This window comes from Lissotriton helveticus, chromosome 2_2, assembly GCF_964261635.1.
Source record: "Lissotriton helveticus chromosome 2_2, aLisHel1.1, whole genome shotgun sequence".
In the NCBI taxonomy this organism is placed as follows: Eukaryota; Metazoa; Chordata; class Amphibia; order Caudata; family Salamandridae; genus Lissotriton; species Lissotriton helveticus.
In genome coordinates this window covers 444,960,888-444,981,590 of record NC_136060.1, presented here as the reverse complement: position 1 = coordinate 444,981,590, position 20,703 = coordinate 444,960,888, and the positions used below count along the sequence as shown (strand labels likewise).

At 40.1% G+C, this 20,703-nt stretch overlaps 1 protein-coding gene across 1 annotated transcript in view; it reads left to right on the top strand.

Annotated features, from left to right (window-relative positions):
* CTNNA2 (catenin alpha 2) overlaps positions 1 to 20,703 on the top strand; it is a 2,858,593-nt gene that overhangs the window by 1,966,842 nt on the left and 871,048 nt on the right. The window contains exon 9 of the mRNA XM_078679035.1: positions 512 to 664. Within this exon, the coding sequence (XP_078535161.1) occupies positions 512 to 664 (153 nt within the window). The remainder of the gene's footprint in view (positions 1 to 511; positions 665 to 20,703) is intronic.

The following is a 20,703-nucleotide window of genomic DNA, read 5'->3' as shown; positions in this document are numbered from 1 at the left end:
TGTGGTACTAGTCCAAAATGTATATCGTATTTAAAGATTGCCTGCTGCTCACCGGACATATAATAAAAAAAATTTGAAAACATGAAGTGGTAAGTTGTGTCATTATGTTTGAGAAGATCAGTTTTATTGGTTTGGGTAGAAAAGCTGGGCCACAGATGCCAAAGTATTAACCAGATGAAATGAAAGATACAATTCAAGTGATTCTGCATGCTTGGAAGGAAATGTGGTATAGTGTCTTGGGCCTAGCTTGAAAGTTTCACTATTGGCCTTAATTCTCAAATATGTTGAAACAGAGATTTGAAACAGGGTAAATAAACCTCAATGTTCATTGTTAGAGCTCAGTAAGAGCCACATGAAATGTCCCAAATAAAACATGCATACATTGTTGTGGAATCTACATAGGGGACTATTGTATTGCTATACAGTTCAGCTTAGAAATCGTCACCTGGCTGTAAACAAACTGGGATTAAGCATTTGATAACTTTTCTCCTAATTTATTGTTCTGTTTCAGTTAAGGAAAGCAGTAATGGACCACATATCAGATTCATTCCTGGAGACCAATGTGCCCTTGCTTGTTCTGATAGAGGCTGCAAAAAGCGGTAACGAAAAGGAGGTGAAGGAGTATGCCCAGGTTTTCCGCGAACATGCAAATAAGTTAGTTGAGGTAAGTTTATTAAGATATATTTCTAATTTGACAGCACCCTGAAAACCTATCATAATGTAAATTAATATAAACATTAAGAGACGGATTCACAAATCATTTTTGAGGGCAGGAATTTTCCTTTACTTACTTTTAACATGCCATTGTGAACCAACCTTGAAACATCCAACTCCCTATTTGAAAAAGTCCAAAGAGGACTTGGTCTTTTCTGTTTGCATTAATTGTATCTGAATATAGCCTGAACATTTCCATTTTAATTCCCATTTTAGTTGTATTGTGGTCAATTCATGACAGCATGTAAAGAGTACTAGAGGAATACTTCTTTAGTTACTCCAAAATGCTTTTGTGAATAGGCTCCTCAGTGTCTTCCACTTCTAAATGTAGAGTCATCACTGTTATTTGTTCCACGGTGCAGGTTGCACAAAATAGGAAATTTGACATTCCATGATGTGCCAATAGTCAAACAGATTTTGATCCCTCAAGAACAATCCCGGCTATATGTTGATACTATAATATGCGTACTGACTTATTTTGAGGACAGCAAATGATAGTCAATGTATATATTTTATTGATTTCTATAGCACAAATGCGCCAAATAGTATAAACAGTATAAACCACAATGATGCAATAAAACAGAGAGAAAAGAGTCATAAAAAGCTGTATTGTAAAATGTATTGAAAAAAAATAATTCATGGTCCGGAGACAGATGGAAAAGATGAATTTTCTGAAATTTTCTAAAGGTGAAAAAAAGAGAAGGCTGGCATCTTGCATGGGTTTGTAGAGAGTCCAATAGTCTAGGTGCAAATATGTCAAAAAAGCTAATGCCACAGAATAAATAACCAAACAACAGTACGTTGAAGAGATACTATGAATTACCTCTCCTACTCGTATTAATCTTTAGGACGAATCTACTGATTTACAAGGAATCACTGACCAAAGGAATGGCTAAAAAACAGATTTCAAATGTTTTCAGAACAAACAGTATATATTTATTACCACGTTTTTTCTTTTTTCTTCTGTATCTTTTTTTGAGTGAAGATTCACATAAACCATATATTTACATTTATATACATAAACATTTATCACAATAGACATATATATACAAAATCCACATAAACATGCACCACAAGATATAAACCTCACTTATTGTCTCTCATAGCCGTATCATTCAAAGAGGATGCTCTATACACAAAAGTTCTCTACTGAGCATTCCTAAAATAAAAGATCACTCTATTGGTCGAGCATTTAAAATTCAAAACTTCTGTCCTTATCTTTTTAAAAATGCCTCTGAAATTATTCATATAAACAAATTTTTATGAGTGTCTTCACTGTATTGTCGACGCGTTTCAGCCCACCAACTTCTGGGCCTCATCAGGACTTGGGCTTCAGAGTAACCACATATTCAAACCAACCTACAATATCAAGAATACTTTATTCGTCTTCCATTATTTAAGGCCTTTTCAAATATACATACAGATATCATATGGTAATTAAAAATAATTACACATACAAACGAAACACGGGAGCCTTTATATAAATGTTTTATAGAATACTGAAGTGACGGCCAGATAGCCTAAACCTTAAAGTGTCTAATAATATTCTGACCCCAAATTGAGGCCAATCACAACGTGCCTTACAAAACACTGTGTAAAAGAATGAAAAAGTGCACCCAGAGATATCAAAGCATAGTGTAAAGATGGAATAAAAACAAGGAACATTCTGGAAATACCCAATCACATACAACGGAAATAAATACCTAAGGAGGTCCATCCAAAATGCCACTCAGGGCACGTATCTTTCTAGGGACCAATTCTTTAAATGAAACGTAGTCAGTATCTTCTTCTACCAGGAACTAGAGGTAAACATATACACTAACTGGTCAAGGCGCAGAAAACTGTATCTATGGAACAAAAACAAAAAAAAATTAAAGACACTATACTTACAACTATAGGTGGGGGAAGGAAGAAAAGGCACCCACGTAATTACTTCCAGAGGTGTCTTCTTTATTATTTTAATCCCTGCTGTCTGTCTATCTGGAAATCGACAGAGACAAGTGTCAAACTAAACTATTATCTATTGCTCATAAAAGAACTCTATTTGGACAAGACCAAGGATCTAGTCTAGGTGCAGCACCAGTGAAAGGCCGATGACGTACTAGAGAAGTTTTGAATTTTGGGGATTCCGCTAAGAGAGACTTCTTTCTCCTGAGACAATGTTATCATTGGGATCTTCTGAGTTGACTTGTTTCATGAGCAGATTAATATAGGTTCATAGATTTTTACACTAAGCAGCAGAGATTCAATTGTGCATGTGCTTCAATGTGCAGCGAGTGAAGGTCTTTCAAGGGAAGACAAATGTACAGTGGCAGCTGATAGGGAATGGTGGGGGTATTTGTGGGGGTTAGAACAATAGGAAAAAAAGACTTACCTGCTCATCGCTGACCTGCACCTCTCCTCTATCCTTGCTGATCTGCTGGCTCCCGGACTCCCCTAGCCAATCATGACGCTGCTGTCATCAGCATGATAACAGCATCCTGATTGGTCTGAGCGCAGTGGTTCGGTGTTCAGACAGGTTGTGGGAGCATGTGCATGTTCTCTACCCAGGCTAAAAATATTCATTTGGGGCAGATGAGCCTGACTGAGGAGTGAAAACCACCAGGTTAAATTTATTTTGGTGTTTGAGATAATAAAAATTAACTCAATGGATTTTTCTGAGGAAACCATCTGTCATCCATTGCTAGTTTTTATGAGACATTTTTCAATGGAAAGGATGCCGAGCATAGATGAAAAGTTTAGGGAAAAGTGGATGTTATCCACTTATCTGGGGTGAGTTGCCATGTCTGCTTGAATCATAGCCTGCAGATTTAAATAATGCTATGGGTTATAAATGTATAATGCCATGCATCAGCGTCAATGTTACTCAATGTAGTGTCATAAACATTTATTAAATATTCTTTATATGAGTTAAACACATTCTGCTCAATAATGTGTACGTTGATATATTGATTTGTACTCATTTCAAAATATACATAAAGAACAAGTATTGTCCAAAAAGGGAGACACATGCTTTTAACGGTTGTATGACGTTACAATGCATACTTTTACAACGCATGCCTTTACAACACATTTTTTACAACGCAACATCCTTTACAACGCATTCCATTACAATGCATGCCATTACAACGAATTGTCTAAAAACGACCTTTACAATACATTCCATTACAACGCATACTACCTTTACAAAGCATACCATTACAACGCATACCATTACATTGCATGTATGGTAAGTATTGGATAGTATAGGGGCAAAAATTACTATTCTAACTCCAGGGGGTGCAACAGTAGGGTAAGTGTTGGATAGTGTAGGGGTGAAAATGACTATTCTAACTGCAGGGGGTGCAACAGTAGGGTAAGTGTTGGATAGTGTAGGGGTAAAAATGACTATTCTAACTTCAGGGGGTGCAACAGTAGGGTAAGTTTTGGATAGTGTAAGGGTACTATGCATTGTGATGGTATGCGTTGTAATGGTATCGGTTGTAGTGTCATGCGATGTAATGGTTGCGTTGTAATGGCATGCGATGTAATGGATCTTGTGTTGTAAAAGTTTTGTTGTAATGGTAGTGCGTTGGAAAGTTGCGTTGTAAAGGTTGTTTCCCCTTTTAAGCAACATGTACAGTGTTAACAGCTTGGGGTTTTCCAGTTTTGAAATTTAAACGGTTGCAGTTTGTCATATGCAACTACTAATACTAAATGCTCAGTACCAGCTTACACTTAGATAAAACCCTAGTAAATGGCAACACTAGGAGAGATTTCCTTTCATGGAAAATAATAAATATTATTGATCAGTTGTGGGGGTAATTCCCTCCTTTCCAGCACCAATGAATACTTGCCAGAGGAGTACCTATTCGATTTGATAATATTGTTAACATATTTGCAGCTTGATTTCGACATGGAGTGTAATAGGAAAAGCAGTAATGGATTTCAATTAAACTTCTCCAGCAGTGCAGTGCAGCAGGGAGCCTTCTAGTGCAGGCGTGAAGCCCAGCAGAGGAGCTGGCCAGCAGTAACCCACTCAGATTGATTGGACAGCCCACGCAATTATTTTTAGAATATCAGATCAAAAGGTAAAAGCAACGAAAAGACAGTAATGACCCAAATTGGCTTTTTTTGCACAGATAATAATCCGAAATAAGTAAGGTACATCTTTCCACTCAGTGTTTTCCACATTTGCTCGTGTTAATAGGGCGAAACATCTACCAATGGCAATTATCTGAAATTAGGTTTCAATAAACAGAAACAGATCCATTTGGCAACCTGTGTTTTAAACAATAAGGGCCAAATTTACAGAGGTAAATCTACAGGAAGACATTTCTGCATACATATATTGATGGTTACACATGAATCTCTGGTTAAATGAAATTCAGCAACTCAAAATGAGACTCACAGCCCTTAGCGTCTGTGGTGTACAGTTGTCCTTTATGCCCGGGAACCCCATCCCCTGGACTGGGGCCAAAACATATACTTTAAGGGGTGGGGCGTGCAGTCCCCCTCCCTGAGCCTTAATTGTCACCTGGGGAATCCAAGGCCAAATCCCAATAAAAAGGGAAGGGCGTTCACGTACATGGTCCCCCTCCCCAAGTCTTAAAAGGCCCTGGGGACCCCATTCCCTGGGGCAAATAAAATAAAACAGGGGAGGTGGTATGCAGCCCCAATTCCCAAGGCCAAATTCTAAGAGGAGGGGTAATGCAGGCCCAACCTGAACCTTCTGTGCTCTCAGGGGCCACATTCACTGCGGCCAAAAATAGCAAAAAAGGGTACGGGGCTTGCGAGAATTTCTTGAATCGAACAGTACAGATTGTAAATATTTTTTAACCTTCATTTCTCGAAACTTATGAACAGATTTACACCAAATCAAAAAAAGCTCAATCTGAGCACTAAGGACTAGCTTCCCGGCAAATTTAATGTAACTCCGTTGATTAGTTTTGCGGTAGCTCTGCTTAAACTAATCGATGGAAAATGCATGGGGAAGTCTGCTTTTGGGATCCCCATTTTTCTCAGGGCCCACATGACAGATCACCACTAAACTTTCCAGGAAGGAGCTGAAGTGAATTTGCTTTTTTGGGAAAGTTTCATAAATGTTCGTCAAATGGCATTAAAGTTATGAGCAAACAAAAAAACTCACTTGTCTATGGAAAAGCAATCCTAACTATAAGTACCTATTGGTGAACTCCACTAATGTATATACATTCACAGTGTCGCTGGTGTTGTAGGTTGCTCTATACAGGCGCTGCCCTCCACCTAAACTTGGGAACTGCCCAGAGTTCTCAACTTCTTTTTTGCATAATATATGCAGCACTCTACACCTAAAAGGGTTTTGTTTTGACTTATACTGGGTGCTCCCTTGTGTCTGGAATAAGCTAAACCTCTCTGAAGAGCTGTAATGATAGTGAAACACATGTCAGCGTTTTTATTTATTCCAGGTTGATTTAGATGATGTTTTCTCAATCCAAAGCTGTAATACTATGCCTGGAGAGGTAAAAGGCTTTTGTCATTTTACAGCTCGGTGTGGATGGCACTTTGCTAATGCTATGCATCAAGACTTTGCTTTATAAATGGCAAACTACTTTGGCACTTTCTATCTCCGTATGGATGGCACTGTGCTAATCCTAGGCTTAAAAACGTTGATAGAAAAGCAGACATTTGAGATGAGCGAATTTGCTGGTGTTGTAGGGTGCTTTAAACAGGAGATGCTCGCCATCTAAACTTGTGAAGTACCCAGTTCTGTTTTGCATAATTTATGCGGCACTCTATGCCTGAAAGAGTTTTGTTTAGATGTATAGATAGAAAGATAGATAGATAGATAGATAGATAGATAGATAAATAGAGATTTATATGTATGCATTTATATATAAATATAAAACCTTACTCATTCATTGAAAAAAACAAAGGTTACAGGGACTTTATAGTTAGGCTCACATTTCACTCATACACAACCAGAGAAATTCAGCAGTTATAGTTAGCTATGCTAACTATAACATAACTCCCTACAATGCACTGCTTATGACCTTGCATATGACATGGTCTGACATCACTGATGACATCACTGATAATATCATCCAGTGAGAGTATTATCTAAATTTTACTGAGTGTTAAACATATATATTAAGGTAGGTTGCTGTGGGAGTGCCTGTATGAGGGAGTGAGTGGGTGTGCAAGTGGTATATTGTAGAGAGAGTGGGTATGTGAGAGACTGTATACATGAGTGAGTGTCTGTGTGAGTTTTTGTATTGGTGATCAAATGGGTATATCAGTGGCTGTAAATGGTAAATAAGAGGTTGCATGAGTAGCTGAATGGGTGACTGAGCAGGTACATAACCATATGTATGGGTCAGTAACAGGGTACATGAGTGACTGTATGGGTGCATGAATATGCACCCATACAGTCGGTGAGTGGGTGAATGGGTGTGTGAGAGACTGTATGTGTGAGTGAGAGCATGTGAGAGAAGATGTATTGGAAACTATCAGCCTTATTCATCAACGGGCCGTTTTGCGAGCCCCTAATAGCGATTCATAGCGAATCACTATTAAGGACTCGCAAAACGGTATTCATGTAGGAATTGCTAAATAAATAGCGATTCCTACACATTCCTTATTTGCGAGTAGCAAATTGCTAATCGCAAATAAGGAATAACTCCCCATTCATTCCTATGGGCCAAAAGGCCCATAGGAATGAATGGGGAGTATGCCTTATTTGCGATTAGCAATTTGCTACTCGCAAATAAGATAGCGATTTAAAGGGTGCCAGGGGTGTCCAAAGGACACCCTGTAGCACCCCTTAAATGCAAATTGAAACTGGTGTTGCGCACACACATGTCCAAAGGACATGTGTGTGTGCAACATGCAACTTAGAAAAATGCTTTTAAAAGCATTTTTCTAAGTTTTTGCTATTTACCGAGAGGTCTGACCTCTCGGTAAATAGCGGCCCGAAATTGCGAATTAGCAATTTAAAAATGGTTGATGAATAGCATTTAAGGAATCTCAAATAGAGATTCCTTAAATGTAATTCCTCGCAATTTAGCGAATTAGCAATTACCGATTTTTGCATTTGGGATGATGAATCCCAAATGCAAAAATTGCGCTCGCAATGGTGCGAGCGCAATTCGGCTTGATGAATCAGGCTGTAAGTGCTTGTCTCAGTGACTGTATAGATGAGTTAGTGCATGTTTTATTATATTGATGAATTATTGAGTCAATGTATGAGTAACTGTATGGGTGAGTGAGTAGATGTGTGAGTGTATGGATGAGTTAGAAGGTATCTGAGTATCTGTATGGGTGACTGATTCCGTATAAGAATGGCTGTATGGGTGCATGAATGGGTGTGTAAGTGTCTGTATGTCTGTATGACTGGATCTGTGTGTGGCTGTATTGGTCAGTGAGTGGGTGCATGAGTGACTATAAATGTGAGTTAGCAGTTGTGTTAGTGTCTGTATGGGTAAGTTGATGTGTTAGTTGCTGTATGGATCAATGAGGAGGTGTGTCACTGTTTGTATGGGTCTGCAAATGGGAATGTCAGTGGTTGAGTGGCAGTTGGTCTATGAGGGGTGTAACTGGGTGTTTGACTGGTTCAATGGATGTCATCAGTGATGTCATTTGAGATGTCATCAGCGATGTCATCAGCGATGTCATAAATGATGTCATTTGAGATGTCATGAGTGATGTCACTGACCCTGTAATCAGTGGTATAATATATGAGGTCATAAACAGGGCATAGAGGGGGCGTAAGTTATAGTTAGCTCAGCTAACTATAACTTTTGACTTTCTCTGTTTTTGTATGAGTAGCCTAACTATAACGTTACTATAACATTTATTCATTTCTGTGAATTTGTAAGTTTAAAAAAAAATCTATTTCCTAACTATACTGCCCATGTAACCTTTGTATTTCTCTGTGAATTTTTAAGGTTTTCTAAAGTCTATTTCCCAACTGTATTGTTCATGTAACCTTTGTTTTTTTGTATGAATTTCTAACATGTTTTAATGTTAATTCCAAAGTATAGTATCCCTCAAATCTTTGTTTTTTCAGTGAATTTCTAAAAATAAAATTACCCTATTTTCTATCTTGTGGAGAAAGAGGGCAGGGCCTCCTATGAGCTCTCAGCAATCCTGCTGCATGAGATTTACTGGAGGAAATAGGAGGGGTTGTTGGCCCCAAGGACCCTCAGTATGCAAGGGGACTTCATCTGCCAACCAGTAGAGCAGTAGGAGGAGTGTTTGCAGAGTAGTGGAAAAAGGGGTGGGGCTTCTGATGACCTCTCAGCAAGCCAGCTGTGTGGGAATTACTGGAGGTAACAGGAGGGGTTCTTGGCCCCCAAGCACCCTCAGCATACAAGTGGACTCCATCCCTGAACCAGTAGCGCACCAGGCAGCGTGTTTGCAGAGTGGTAGAGAAAGAGGGCAGGGCCTCTGATGCCTTCTCAGCAATCCCACTGTATGGGACTTACTGGAGGTAATGGGAAGGGTTGTTGGCCCCCAAGAACCCCCATCTGTTATATTTCATATCGGTACCCTGATATAGGTCTAGTGAACATCGTACACTTTTCCTACATCATCCCCCTGTCATTTCATATGAACGAGCCTTATAAGGACATAACTCCAAATAAGTACTGCCTTGTATGGACAGAATGCCTTATAAGGACTGTAGCCTTTTATGGACTAAACCTTTCACCTAGTTCCATGCCGAGGGTGGGTCCAATCGATATTGCTAAGACGTCATCCTTAGCACATATGAATAATTTACACTCCCCAACATCATCCTCATACTGAACATTGGGGAACATACGCACATAGACTGTATAAATACAGTCTATTGCTATCAATAAGCGGAAGGGAACCGAGACTTCAAGGCTAACATACTGACCAGAGACGCTGCAGCTCCGGCATGCTATATCTCCAGCTGACAGTGGTCTGACGATCCCTTGCGTGGTGTCCAACTCATGTCCAGGACGAAGTCCCACTCTCTCACTATTCAGGAATGGGGGTTCGACTAAAGCCCAGTGGGATTCTTGGCTCTTAGACTTAGGCTCTTAGACTTAGGCTATTTCACACCTACTCACATGCTAGGTGTACCTAGGTACATCTAGACAGGCATCTTAGGAGTATGCTCTTTATTTTATAAATGCATTTCATATTCATGTATGTGTTCATGACTATTGTAAATGGTAGAACAATACTATTTCTTCTTATTCACTGTTCTGCTGGTTCTATATCTCTGCTACTGTGTTACAGTTGTAGCAGTGCACTTATTTTACATGAAAAGAACAACGGTACAATAAATTCATATTGTAAACACGCTCAACTGTTTCTTCTGTTTATCTCTCTGAGAGCAAAACAAGAAAGCACGAGTGACTGGGTGAAAAGTAGTATATTGTTTCCACGAGTCTGAAGTTATTATGTTCTGAAGTTGCAAAAACGAATCTCTCTGATAACAGGAGATTCTAGTAGCACTTCGGTAGGGGTGTACAGACTCAGTTTACCACCAAGCCCACAGTATATGTTATCCGTAAACAGCGTAGGTCCTGTATGAAAGGGTACTATCGGACCTACACTACACACCATCCAAGGGCACTTCATCCCCCAATATGTTGTGCATCTGGAGGCCCCTTTGCGGAGTGATTGAGAAAGGGTGCGGGGCTTCTGGCGCTTCCCCTGGGCCAGACTTTGTTTAAATGTATTTTTATTTATTAGGGGATTTGGCCATGTGGTCCTCATTCGTGGGCCGATTTGGGCCCTACGGGCCCCATCATCCCTCCCCGGGCCAGGACATTTTTGCAGTGGGAAGGTGGGCCATGTGGTCCCCCTCTCTGAGCTTTGCTGTCCTATGGCCCAATACCCCATGGTCCAGCCTATTTCTAATAGGGGGCCATGTAGCCCACTGCCCGGGCCGCTTTTGGCCTGGAGACCCCCTGCTCCAGGGTCCAGCATTTAAAAACAATTTTAAAGTTGTAGTAGGGGAGTCTTCCCCGTGTTGCTTTTGGCCGGGAAACTCCATCCGCTGGGGCCTGGCCTTTTTCTGATGGAGAAGTGGGGCCATGCCGTTCCAACAGGCTGATTTTGGCACCGGGCCACATCCCCCGGTGCTTGGCCATGTCTGCTGGGTGTCCCCAGGGCACCACGTCTCCATTTGGTCAGAAGGGGGAGCATGAATGCCCCTGCAGTCCCTGCAAGCTCCACGCCTCCTGCAGGAGCCATCATTGTTTTCAGACATAGGGAGCTGCTAAACATGCAGCTCCCTGTGTCTGAAAGCAATTCAGCTATCCCTTGCTGGAAGCGGAGCGCTTGCTGTGACTTGGTGGGAGCAGTAAAGCCGTCCCCACGGCCACCTGTGGCTCCAGGAGGGGAGACGTGTGGCCCCCTCCATTGCAGTACACAGCCTCGGGGATGTGATGGTCTCCAGGGCTGCAGGGGACCATGTGCCCCCTTAATTTGAAACAATTGCCCCGGGAGGTGGCGATACCAGGGACTGCAGGGGTGCCCTACTGGCTCCCCACAATAATTTCATTTAGCCCCAGGGAGGTGGTGGTCACCGGGGCGCAGGTGGGCTCAGCAGGCCCACCCACCTACATTATAAGCAGTTCCCTGGGGGGGTGGAGGTCCTTGGAACTTTGATAATACCTAAGAAGGGGGCACCGTGTGCCCTTCTTCTATTTTCAAGGTATGTCCTCAGGATCTGGCGTAATTAAAAACCAGTGCTGGAGTCCGTGCTTATTTTTGTTCTTCACCAAATTTGTGAATATCATGATTTCACAGCAAATTTAGTTTTTTAAAGAATGCTTTTTTAACCGTACAGGCTCACTCTAATACCCCATAACCAACTTTAGGGTGTGAGGGTATTGCTACCCTGCCCCCTTTGCTTTTAAAAAAAAAAATGTTCTATTTTGCTGGTCTCGACTGAAGCCGAGTCCCAAGATGGCTGCTAAAACTTCCTGGTTGAAGTTTTGGCAGCCAATCAGAGCTCTTCATTTCCCTACACGAGCTCGTCTTTTTTTGTAAAATCGTCATGGCCGCAGATATCACTAACTTTTAAAAAAATAACTGCTGAACGGATTTACACCAAATAACTGAAAGCATGATCTGTGTAACCAAATCTACTGCTTTGCCACATTTGTTTAATTCCATCCAGTACTTCAGGTTGCAGCTACGACTAAAGGTCCTATAGGAAATAACATGGGAAGCGAACCTTTTTCTGACCCCACATTTTCTCAATCCCTGCTTGATGGATCACTGTGAAACTTTCCATGTGCAACAATAATCACTGGGGCACTTATCTTGAAAATATTTGGTAGATTTGTCAAACAGCACCAAAGATATAGGCAAGTCAAACAAAGCTTTTCCTATCGAAATGGTCCTAAATATAACTACTTACTGGCGACCACCAGTAGGTTATATATATATTTATATATCTCAAGTACCAGATCCTGCTCCTGGATCGGACAGCCACCTCGGGAAAATACACCACACCACTCCTTGGTAATTTAGTGCTTGATTCTTATTCTCTGCTGCCTGTAATGCGTTTCGGCTTTACCAGCCTTGATCACACATCATTATATAAACACATATACATTATAAAATTAGAAAACAAAAAGTACTGTTATAGGTATTTGATAGAATGACCCAAGAAATGACATTTAAAAACGAAAAGAACTGAAATTCTCCAGTTATAGTATTGTTGTTGTACATTGCTTATGACCTCAAATATTTCATGACTCATGAGACATTAAACTACATCATTGGTGACATTACTGATGAGATCATTCATGATAGCGGAATATCTTAATATCTCATTCTTCAACAATGGGAAATACCTACAAATCTTCAGGAACTTTCTGAAAATAAACATTCACTTTACATATATTTTGTCTTAAGCAATATGTGATAACAATTTAACATGGACATCTGCCCACAAATACATGGCTGGATAATCTACTGTGTTTAAAACCTTTGACTTTTCTCACAAATGTTTGGCGACAGGCTTTGGTTTTAAGTCACAACCTAATTTGAAATTTGCTGCTGCAATCCACAACTCGAGCACTCAGCATTTACATTGTTTACCATAGAGTACTGCTTACAGCTGAAATGTACCAGTAGGTAAAACTTCACAATATACATTTCGTCATGCAGAACCAGACTCTGCTCCATGCCCTGCACTACATCCATTCCATTGAATCACATGTACACACAGTAATTTTCTGCTGATTATGACTGAACACCCTATTACTATGAAAGTTTTTCAAAAAAATAATGTGAGATTATGGAGTAGTGTGAGTATCAATATCTTGGATGATGTAATCAGTGATGCATTTTGAAATGTGATCAGTGATTTCATCAGTTGTCATTTAATGTGCAACCAACGATGTAATATTAGTGCTGATGGACCAATTTTTACAGCACAGGTGCTGCCATCAGTGTTACATCCCTGAGGTCATAAGGAGTGTGAACAATCCAAATGTCATGCAAAGAACAAGTGTATCAAATCAAATAAACTGTATTCGGTTTTTAGTCAAAAAACCATACAAGTACATAAAAACAGTCATATGTTAATACATGATTAAAAAAAATTGACTATTCGTAAGGCTTGAACCCTCGTTTATTTCTCAACCTTTATTGTTTTGTTTTCTCTTTCATATGACTATTTTTAGTTATGCTATTATTTTGTATTTCTTACTTGCCTAATATGTGCCCGTGTTGTTTTTGTTTATTCATATTTTAATACAGTAACAACATCCTGTTGCTAATAAAAGTTTCTGCACAGTATTGGAATGTTTAGATGTGGAATGTATATTTAGTATATGTTCTAAAGACTGGGGATTCTCTATTTTGATTTATGTACTTGCATGGCCAATTGGCCGAAATAAAGTTTTACTACTACAAAGGCGTGCAGTTTTACTGCTAAAACTATATATTGCACAAACGGTAATGTTTGTGGAAATCAGGTTCCAGCAAAAATGTATTATTTGTTCATCACCGAGTAAAGTGCCTTCATTTGTTTTGCCCATCACACTACAGAATTACAAAAATTATGTGATTCCTTTGTGCTTTTCTAACTGGAAATATATTTTGAAATATTTCTACAATTCCTTTACAGGTATTTAAATGTTGCTGCATGTTAGAAAGAAATGACATCCCACAGCTGTTCCTTTCACATTGCCACTCCCCAATCAAAATTACATTACATTGCAAAATCCTCTCACTTTGCAGTCAAAGAAAGGAAAGTAAACACTAATCTCTATTTTAAAAGAGAAAGGAGCTATTTGTCTGAAGACATAGCCTGACATTTGTCCTCCACCCTCAAACACACAGCAAATGTGATAAGATCATAACAAAATGTCAATGCATTATTTTCTCATTCAACTTCTGAACTCCAGCACGGTTATTCTGGGGTATTGTAGCACTCCCCCGCGTCCATAATTCCAACACCTATGTGCAATATGTGAGGTCATATGCAGTGCATGACAAGTGTACATGTTATACTTAGTTGACTAAAGTATAACTGGCCAATTTCAGTGTTGTTATTTATTTTTACACATTAGTTCTTATCTCATTCTGTCAACTAACTATAATGTTTATTTAAACTTTGTTTTTCAGTGGATTGCTGAGTTTCATTCAGCAAATTATCATCCTATTGCCATACCTAACTATAATGTTATTTAACATTAGGTTTCTTCACTGAGCTTCAGTTTATTTTAACCATATTCTCAATGTAGTATGTGTAACACCATCCTAAAGTGGGCAACCACACTGTGCATCTTAAGTCTATGCACAGCGGGAGTTGAGCACAACGTCTGGACTCTGGACAGACTTTACACAAATCCTCTGCAAGCATCCAGGCTGATCCTCTCTGCACACAGCTTCTAGTATTGGGCAGGCAGAATTGGATGCAAGAGTTTATTTCTACCGGACTGATAGTTTGCAGTATTTGTTTGGATAGGTTTTTAAACTTTTTTTGGTTTGAAACTTTTTCACTTTTTAAAAAACTTTTTCAGTGTTGAACTGCTGCAGTTTTTTTTACATTTTATTTGTTTCATACTTTTTATCTGATATATTTTTTTTAATTTCTTATGTAAGTGTTTGTCTTTTTCTGGATGGTCCTGCATGGCTTTTGCAAAAGTATGTTTATTCTTTCGACCCTGCCAAGTGCCACGCATCTCGCATTAGAAGAACTAATTTCCAGTAACTTTCCTGCATTGCCTGAGATTGTCATGCAAAGGAACTGTATCCTGAAATGGGATAGTTTCAGTTTTTCGCTTTGCTGGGACGGGCGGCAGAAAAGCTGAGCTTGAGTGCTGTTGTTCAAACACCACAAGATGATGCTAGTGTACAACAAGATGTTTAGGATTTGAAAACAAAAACACAAAATCACACAATAACTAATTAATATGAAAAAACAGCCCCTGCTAAAACCATAGTATGGAACACATGTGGCTGTCCAGCCGCAAAAGAAATCTTCTAAATACATGCCAAAAACTGTGTTAGTCTCAACTGCAGTAAAAGGCCTAACTGGAGAACTGTAGAGAGAGAAGATCCCTGCTGGAGCCTCCCTCACATCCTTCTGTCGTCCTTTTCTCCCACGTGGCAGAGAGCCAGGACAGACTCTGTCAATCAATCATGAGCTGATCATGCCATTAATTTGACTGATTCCCTACCAGGGAGGGGCAAACTAGCTAAGGTAGGCAATCTCTGTTTAATGTATTGTTTCTCTGCAGTCCTGCTCTGCAACAAGTGTCTGACCTAGGCTGTGCCATGCTACTACTAAGTGTGAGTGACTTTATACTGTTCACGAGAAAGTGTCGCTATAGTCACTGAATGACCCTCTTATTTACACTGAGTTATAAAAATGTCACACATACGCAATCTGATACCTTGGCAGCTATGCTTCTTTCCTTAAGCTACATCTTTCAGGCAATGTTTGCAGTATGTATACTGTTGATGTTGTATTTACAGTGATGCAAAGTCACCTCCTCCTGCTCCTTTGCGACTTTTCTCTGTTGTGGAAAGTGTGCTGTTGCTCTAGTGCATTGCCCTCAGGTGCCTCCACACTTCACTAATTCTCATGAAATCCTGGTATGGTTTGCCCTCCCTCCTCAGAGCACCTATTTGCACCAAGTGCCTGTAACTCAACTTCTTCGACATTCATTTTTGTTGCCCAGCTTGGTAGGAAAAGAACATTCACATCAATGACTTCTTTTCATTCTTAGATGGTTGTGCTGCGCCAGAGGTTAGCAGTGGCACATTTATACCAGGTGATGTTCCAGCTTGGGTACAGCCTGCAGATGGAGTGTTTGTGGCAGCTGCTGTACAGTGAATCCAGAAGCTGATTTGTCAATGTTTCTCTGGGATGCAATCTTCCTCTCTTCAGGAATTTGCTTCGTGCTTTTTTTTTGTGGGATCATTTTTTCCAGTAGTTTTCCCTAAGTGGTAATCATATGGGAGCTTTCATTATAATTTATTTTGTTTCCCTTTGGTACTACTGTACTCCAGTGGGACCAATAGATTCAAGACACAGTGCTGCTTAATCCCATGAAGACTTTCTTACTTTTCCAGGGCCCACAGTTCTACGGTGGGACCTGGAAGTTTGAAAAAAGTGTATTTTACTTTCAAGAGGTAAATGTTTTCAAGTTTCAGCCTACTATAATACAGTGATGACTTGACCGCTAAAACTAAAACAATCTTGAAAAATCCAATCAAAATCCAGGTTCAACTCGGATCTTCACAACGAGAGGAGACAACTCAGGCAGTCAGAAAGGATATGGAAACAGAACCCCATGTACAGTGCACCTCTCACTCCTAAGAACTGCTAAACTTTCTTATAAGAAACACATCTCTAGAGAAAAAGCCACTTTCTTTCGCAACCATCTTGACAGCGCTAAGAGCAGACCTAGGGAGCTCTTCAACATCATTCAATGACAGACCACCCTTACAGCCCCCATACGAAGTAACAGTCACTAATAAACGCTGTGAAGAAATTGCAAACTTCTTAACTGATAAAATCAAGAAAATTGAGCAAACCATTATCCAAGTCACAAATCTGACATCCCTACCAACCTACCTCACTGTCTTACATACCGCCACGGTAGCTCTCCCTCCAGATGTAACCAATGTTTGAATGGCCCCAAGAAAAACTAATGTGAACTATGATCTCATTCAACTGGAAACCGGTGCTAATTGGTCTGCTTCAAACCCATGAAAGAAAATGAAGTCTTCAATATAAATGTGAACCTGAAGCCAACAACCCACACTACTGGCCCCCTTCCGTCCACAGTAGTTCAAAACCTCAACCATATCATCACCCCGTCCTGGACAAAAATCATTAACACATCTCTCACAGATCCTTAGATGAAGATGACGCATGCCTCCTAATCCTACTTGACTGATTTGCGGCTTTTGATACCGGAAATCACCCTGCATTACTCGAGACACTCAAAAACCACACTGTTATCAATGGCACAGTCCTAAGAGTGGTATACATCTTACCTGCAACATCGCTCGCAACAAATAAAAATCAATAACTGTCTCTTGAAACCTACACTAGTTCCTCATGGTGTACCCCAAGGCTCAATTCTCTCCCCATCCCTTTGTAATCTCTTCATGGAACCCATTACTGTTATCCTGAACCAAGCAGGGGTCAGATATAACCTTTATGCCGATGACACCCAACTCTACTACATAATTAAATCACCCAGTGACATCCTACTTCTGAATACTACACAAAGCAAGATACAAACTTGGCTTAACACCAACCACTTAAAGTTGAATCCTAACAAAACTGAATGACTACTTTTCTCCCTCCAAAACAACCCTCTACCAATCTAAGACTGGCTCAAGAACTTGGATGCCCTAAATTGTTCTTTCACATTGCCTAACTCCGTAACGTCCCTAGGCATCACTCTGGACAAAAACATGTCAATGAAAAACCACATCAACAATTCAGCCAAAGGAGCAACGTTACACACTAAAATACAAGAAAATCAAACCCTTCATTTCCCCTGATGATTTTAAGATAGTGGTTCCATCCCTAGTCCTCTCAAAACTGTATTACGGCAATGCCACCCTCATAGGAACTCTGAACCTTTGTCCCCTGAGAACAGTTCTCAAAATGGTGGTCCAGCTCCTCACAAGTTGTAAATGGTTTGAACACATATCACCTACTCCCAAGAACCTCAATTGTTTCCCATCAAAGGAAATGTATCTACAAGACTGATTGCATCACCTACAAAGCCCTTCAAACTCACACCTCAAATATCTAGATACTAACATCTCAAAAGCCGAAAGAGCCAGGACTCTGAGAAGCTCCAAATCACTTCTTCTCATACCTCGCAAACTTAAAAATAAATACTACCTGACACGCTCATTCTCTGAAAAGGCACCTAAGATCTGGAACTCACTCCCTAGAGATCTCTGCTGCAACCCCTCCCTTTCCAGGTTCAAAAGGGACCTTAACCCCTTCAGTGCTAATGACAAGGGTAACTCGTCATGGAGTTTCCATTGATTTCAATGGAAAGTCAATGGATCCACTCGCACACCCCTTAGCAGCCAAGTGGTTAAATACCTACTGCTCAACAATTTCTTTAGCACACACGCAAACAGAGCTATGTACCCAAAGCTCACATCCAATTGAACTATACCTGTTGCGTCTTTTGATTGATTGTTTCAGATGTCATTCACCCTTTTAATTTATGCTACTCTAATGTATGCATATTACCTTGAATGTATGTAACTACCTTGACTTCATAACGGATTTATTTGTCTGTACTTCAAACAACAATCTTGCATTATATGTAAAGCACTCTGATACCTTCGGGTCTAACTAGCGCTCTATAAAACCTATAAATAAGGGTTTCATAAATAGCCCAAATAACCATCAAAATATGTTTTCTTTATCACAATGTTTGCTTTTTTTAGGTGTCACAGAACCTAACAATGGTACATAGGTAACAATGGGTCCCAGTAACACCATATCTGATTGTCTGGTACGATTGTTTTTATCCAGTTGGAAGTCGTTCAAGCCCCATTCCCTGCTATAAGGATTTGAATAGCCCTTGGGGCGTACCTTAAAAACTATTCTTGTATTTTTTACTGCCTCCACTTTTTGGGGAGTGGTCTAAAAATGATTTGTAGGATGGCATCAGAAGGAGACCACCTTGAAGCTCAAGACGCTGAAGATCAGTAGCAGCAGAGGAGACCCACCGAAAATATTTGGGAGTTCTTCTTAATTACACCCAGCAAGAATACAATTTTTGCAAATTAAGTTATTTGAGTTATGGGGAAGAAGTACTTCTACATACTTAGGGAATGCATAAATATCTGAAGGCTTGGCCTGTCTGGCAGCTGAATGCTAAGAAAAGAAGGCCGTGGGAGATGCGACTTGATCTACATCTAGCACTGTCATTCTACATGTGGTGGCTCCTGGAGACAATCTCCAGGAGCCACCTAGCCTAGTGGCCCACTAGAAGGACTGTGATCCATGTTTTGCCAGAGCTGGAATGTATTGTCTGAACTGCCTCAAAGTTATCTCTGTTAGGAACTGAACCAGTTGGTAGCTCATCAGGCCACTTGGAAAACATTTTTGTTTCCCTCCCCAAATTCAGACACCCTATGTTTTAGTTGTTTCTAGTATAGTCACCCCAAAAATGAAAAGTTACAACACAAATTAAAAATTGTTGAAAAGAATAAAACATGTATTTTTAGAATCACTTCTACTAGGTAAACAAAACATTATTTTTGTTGTTGTTGTTTGTTATGTCCTTCCCTAATTGTCAGCCATGAACAGCATGGGTTGATCGCAGGACCTCACCTATGGGCAGGGCTTGCACCCAACCACTGATTGAGCCAAAAACATAATTTATTTTAAAAAAAATTGAGAAAAAGCTAGCTTTCTGAGTAAATTTCCTGCTTTGCCCAATTTTGTATAATTCTGCTCAGCCATTTTTTGTCTAGACCAGAGAGCAACGTTTTGAATGTATGACAAGTAACACAGGAAATCATACTTTTGTGACAAACCCTCCCGCCTCACTTCATTTAAATGTCCCCTGCTGGGCGGATTCGTGCAAAACTTTCCATGAAGGAGGCAAAGCGAATTAACTTTTTATGGGGAAAGTTTGTGCAGATTTGACGAATGGGGCCAAAATTATTAGAAAAGCAGAAAATGCCTTTTCCATGGAATCTGTGATCTACAGCACAGTGGTGAACACCCCTGTATATATTTGATGGAACATGTAATTTCTACCTACATAAACAATATCCACCATAAATTCAAATTTTTTCTCTATTAAACCATAAACATCACGTCCCTTTTTGCACTCAAAAGTCACCATATTTCCATGCCAAAGGGACCGTTCATTTTATGTTTTAGGAAAGTAGCGTGTTTAATTGATGGTGGATATTGTTTATATAGCTAGAAATTACATGCTTCATCAAAGGAGGTTTGTGAACAGTCTTGGAAGTTGCAGTTTGTATAAAATATATTTTATTCTTCTGTGGCAGAATAAAGAATTTAATCACAAACATTTGAAAATGCACATTTTAAGTTTAGATGCCGCTGCATGAAAATGTACAAAGGACCAGAATATTATTGGCCTGAGGCACTCTTGTTGCTCCAGCTCAGGGGTCTCATTTATGAGGTTTTGCCGTGGGTCGGCACTGCAAGCCTTCCTGCTGAGCTGCCCTACGGCAAAAGAATAGGGAAGGAATGTGCTGTATTTATCAGATATGGCGCATTCCTGTCCTTTTCCCCTGCGCCGGTGCACAATGGGCTGCAGTGCCCCAACGCAGGCACCTTTGCACCATGGTGCAAGGGTGCCTGGGGTGGAAAAGGATTATTTTTTCATCTTTCTATGTGTGCTGCATTAGAAAAGGGAAGAACAAGGAGAACTAAAGATATGTCTCCTTGTTGTGCCACTCTAACGCCTCCTCTGGGGAGGCGTACGTTTTTGTAGCTGCATCAGAGTTACCATTTCTCGTAAATCTGTGGCAGTGTTAAAAAGCCATGGATGT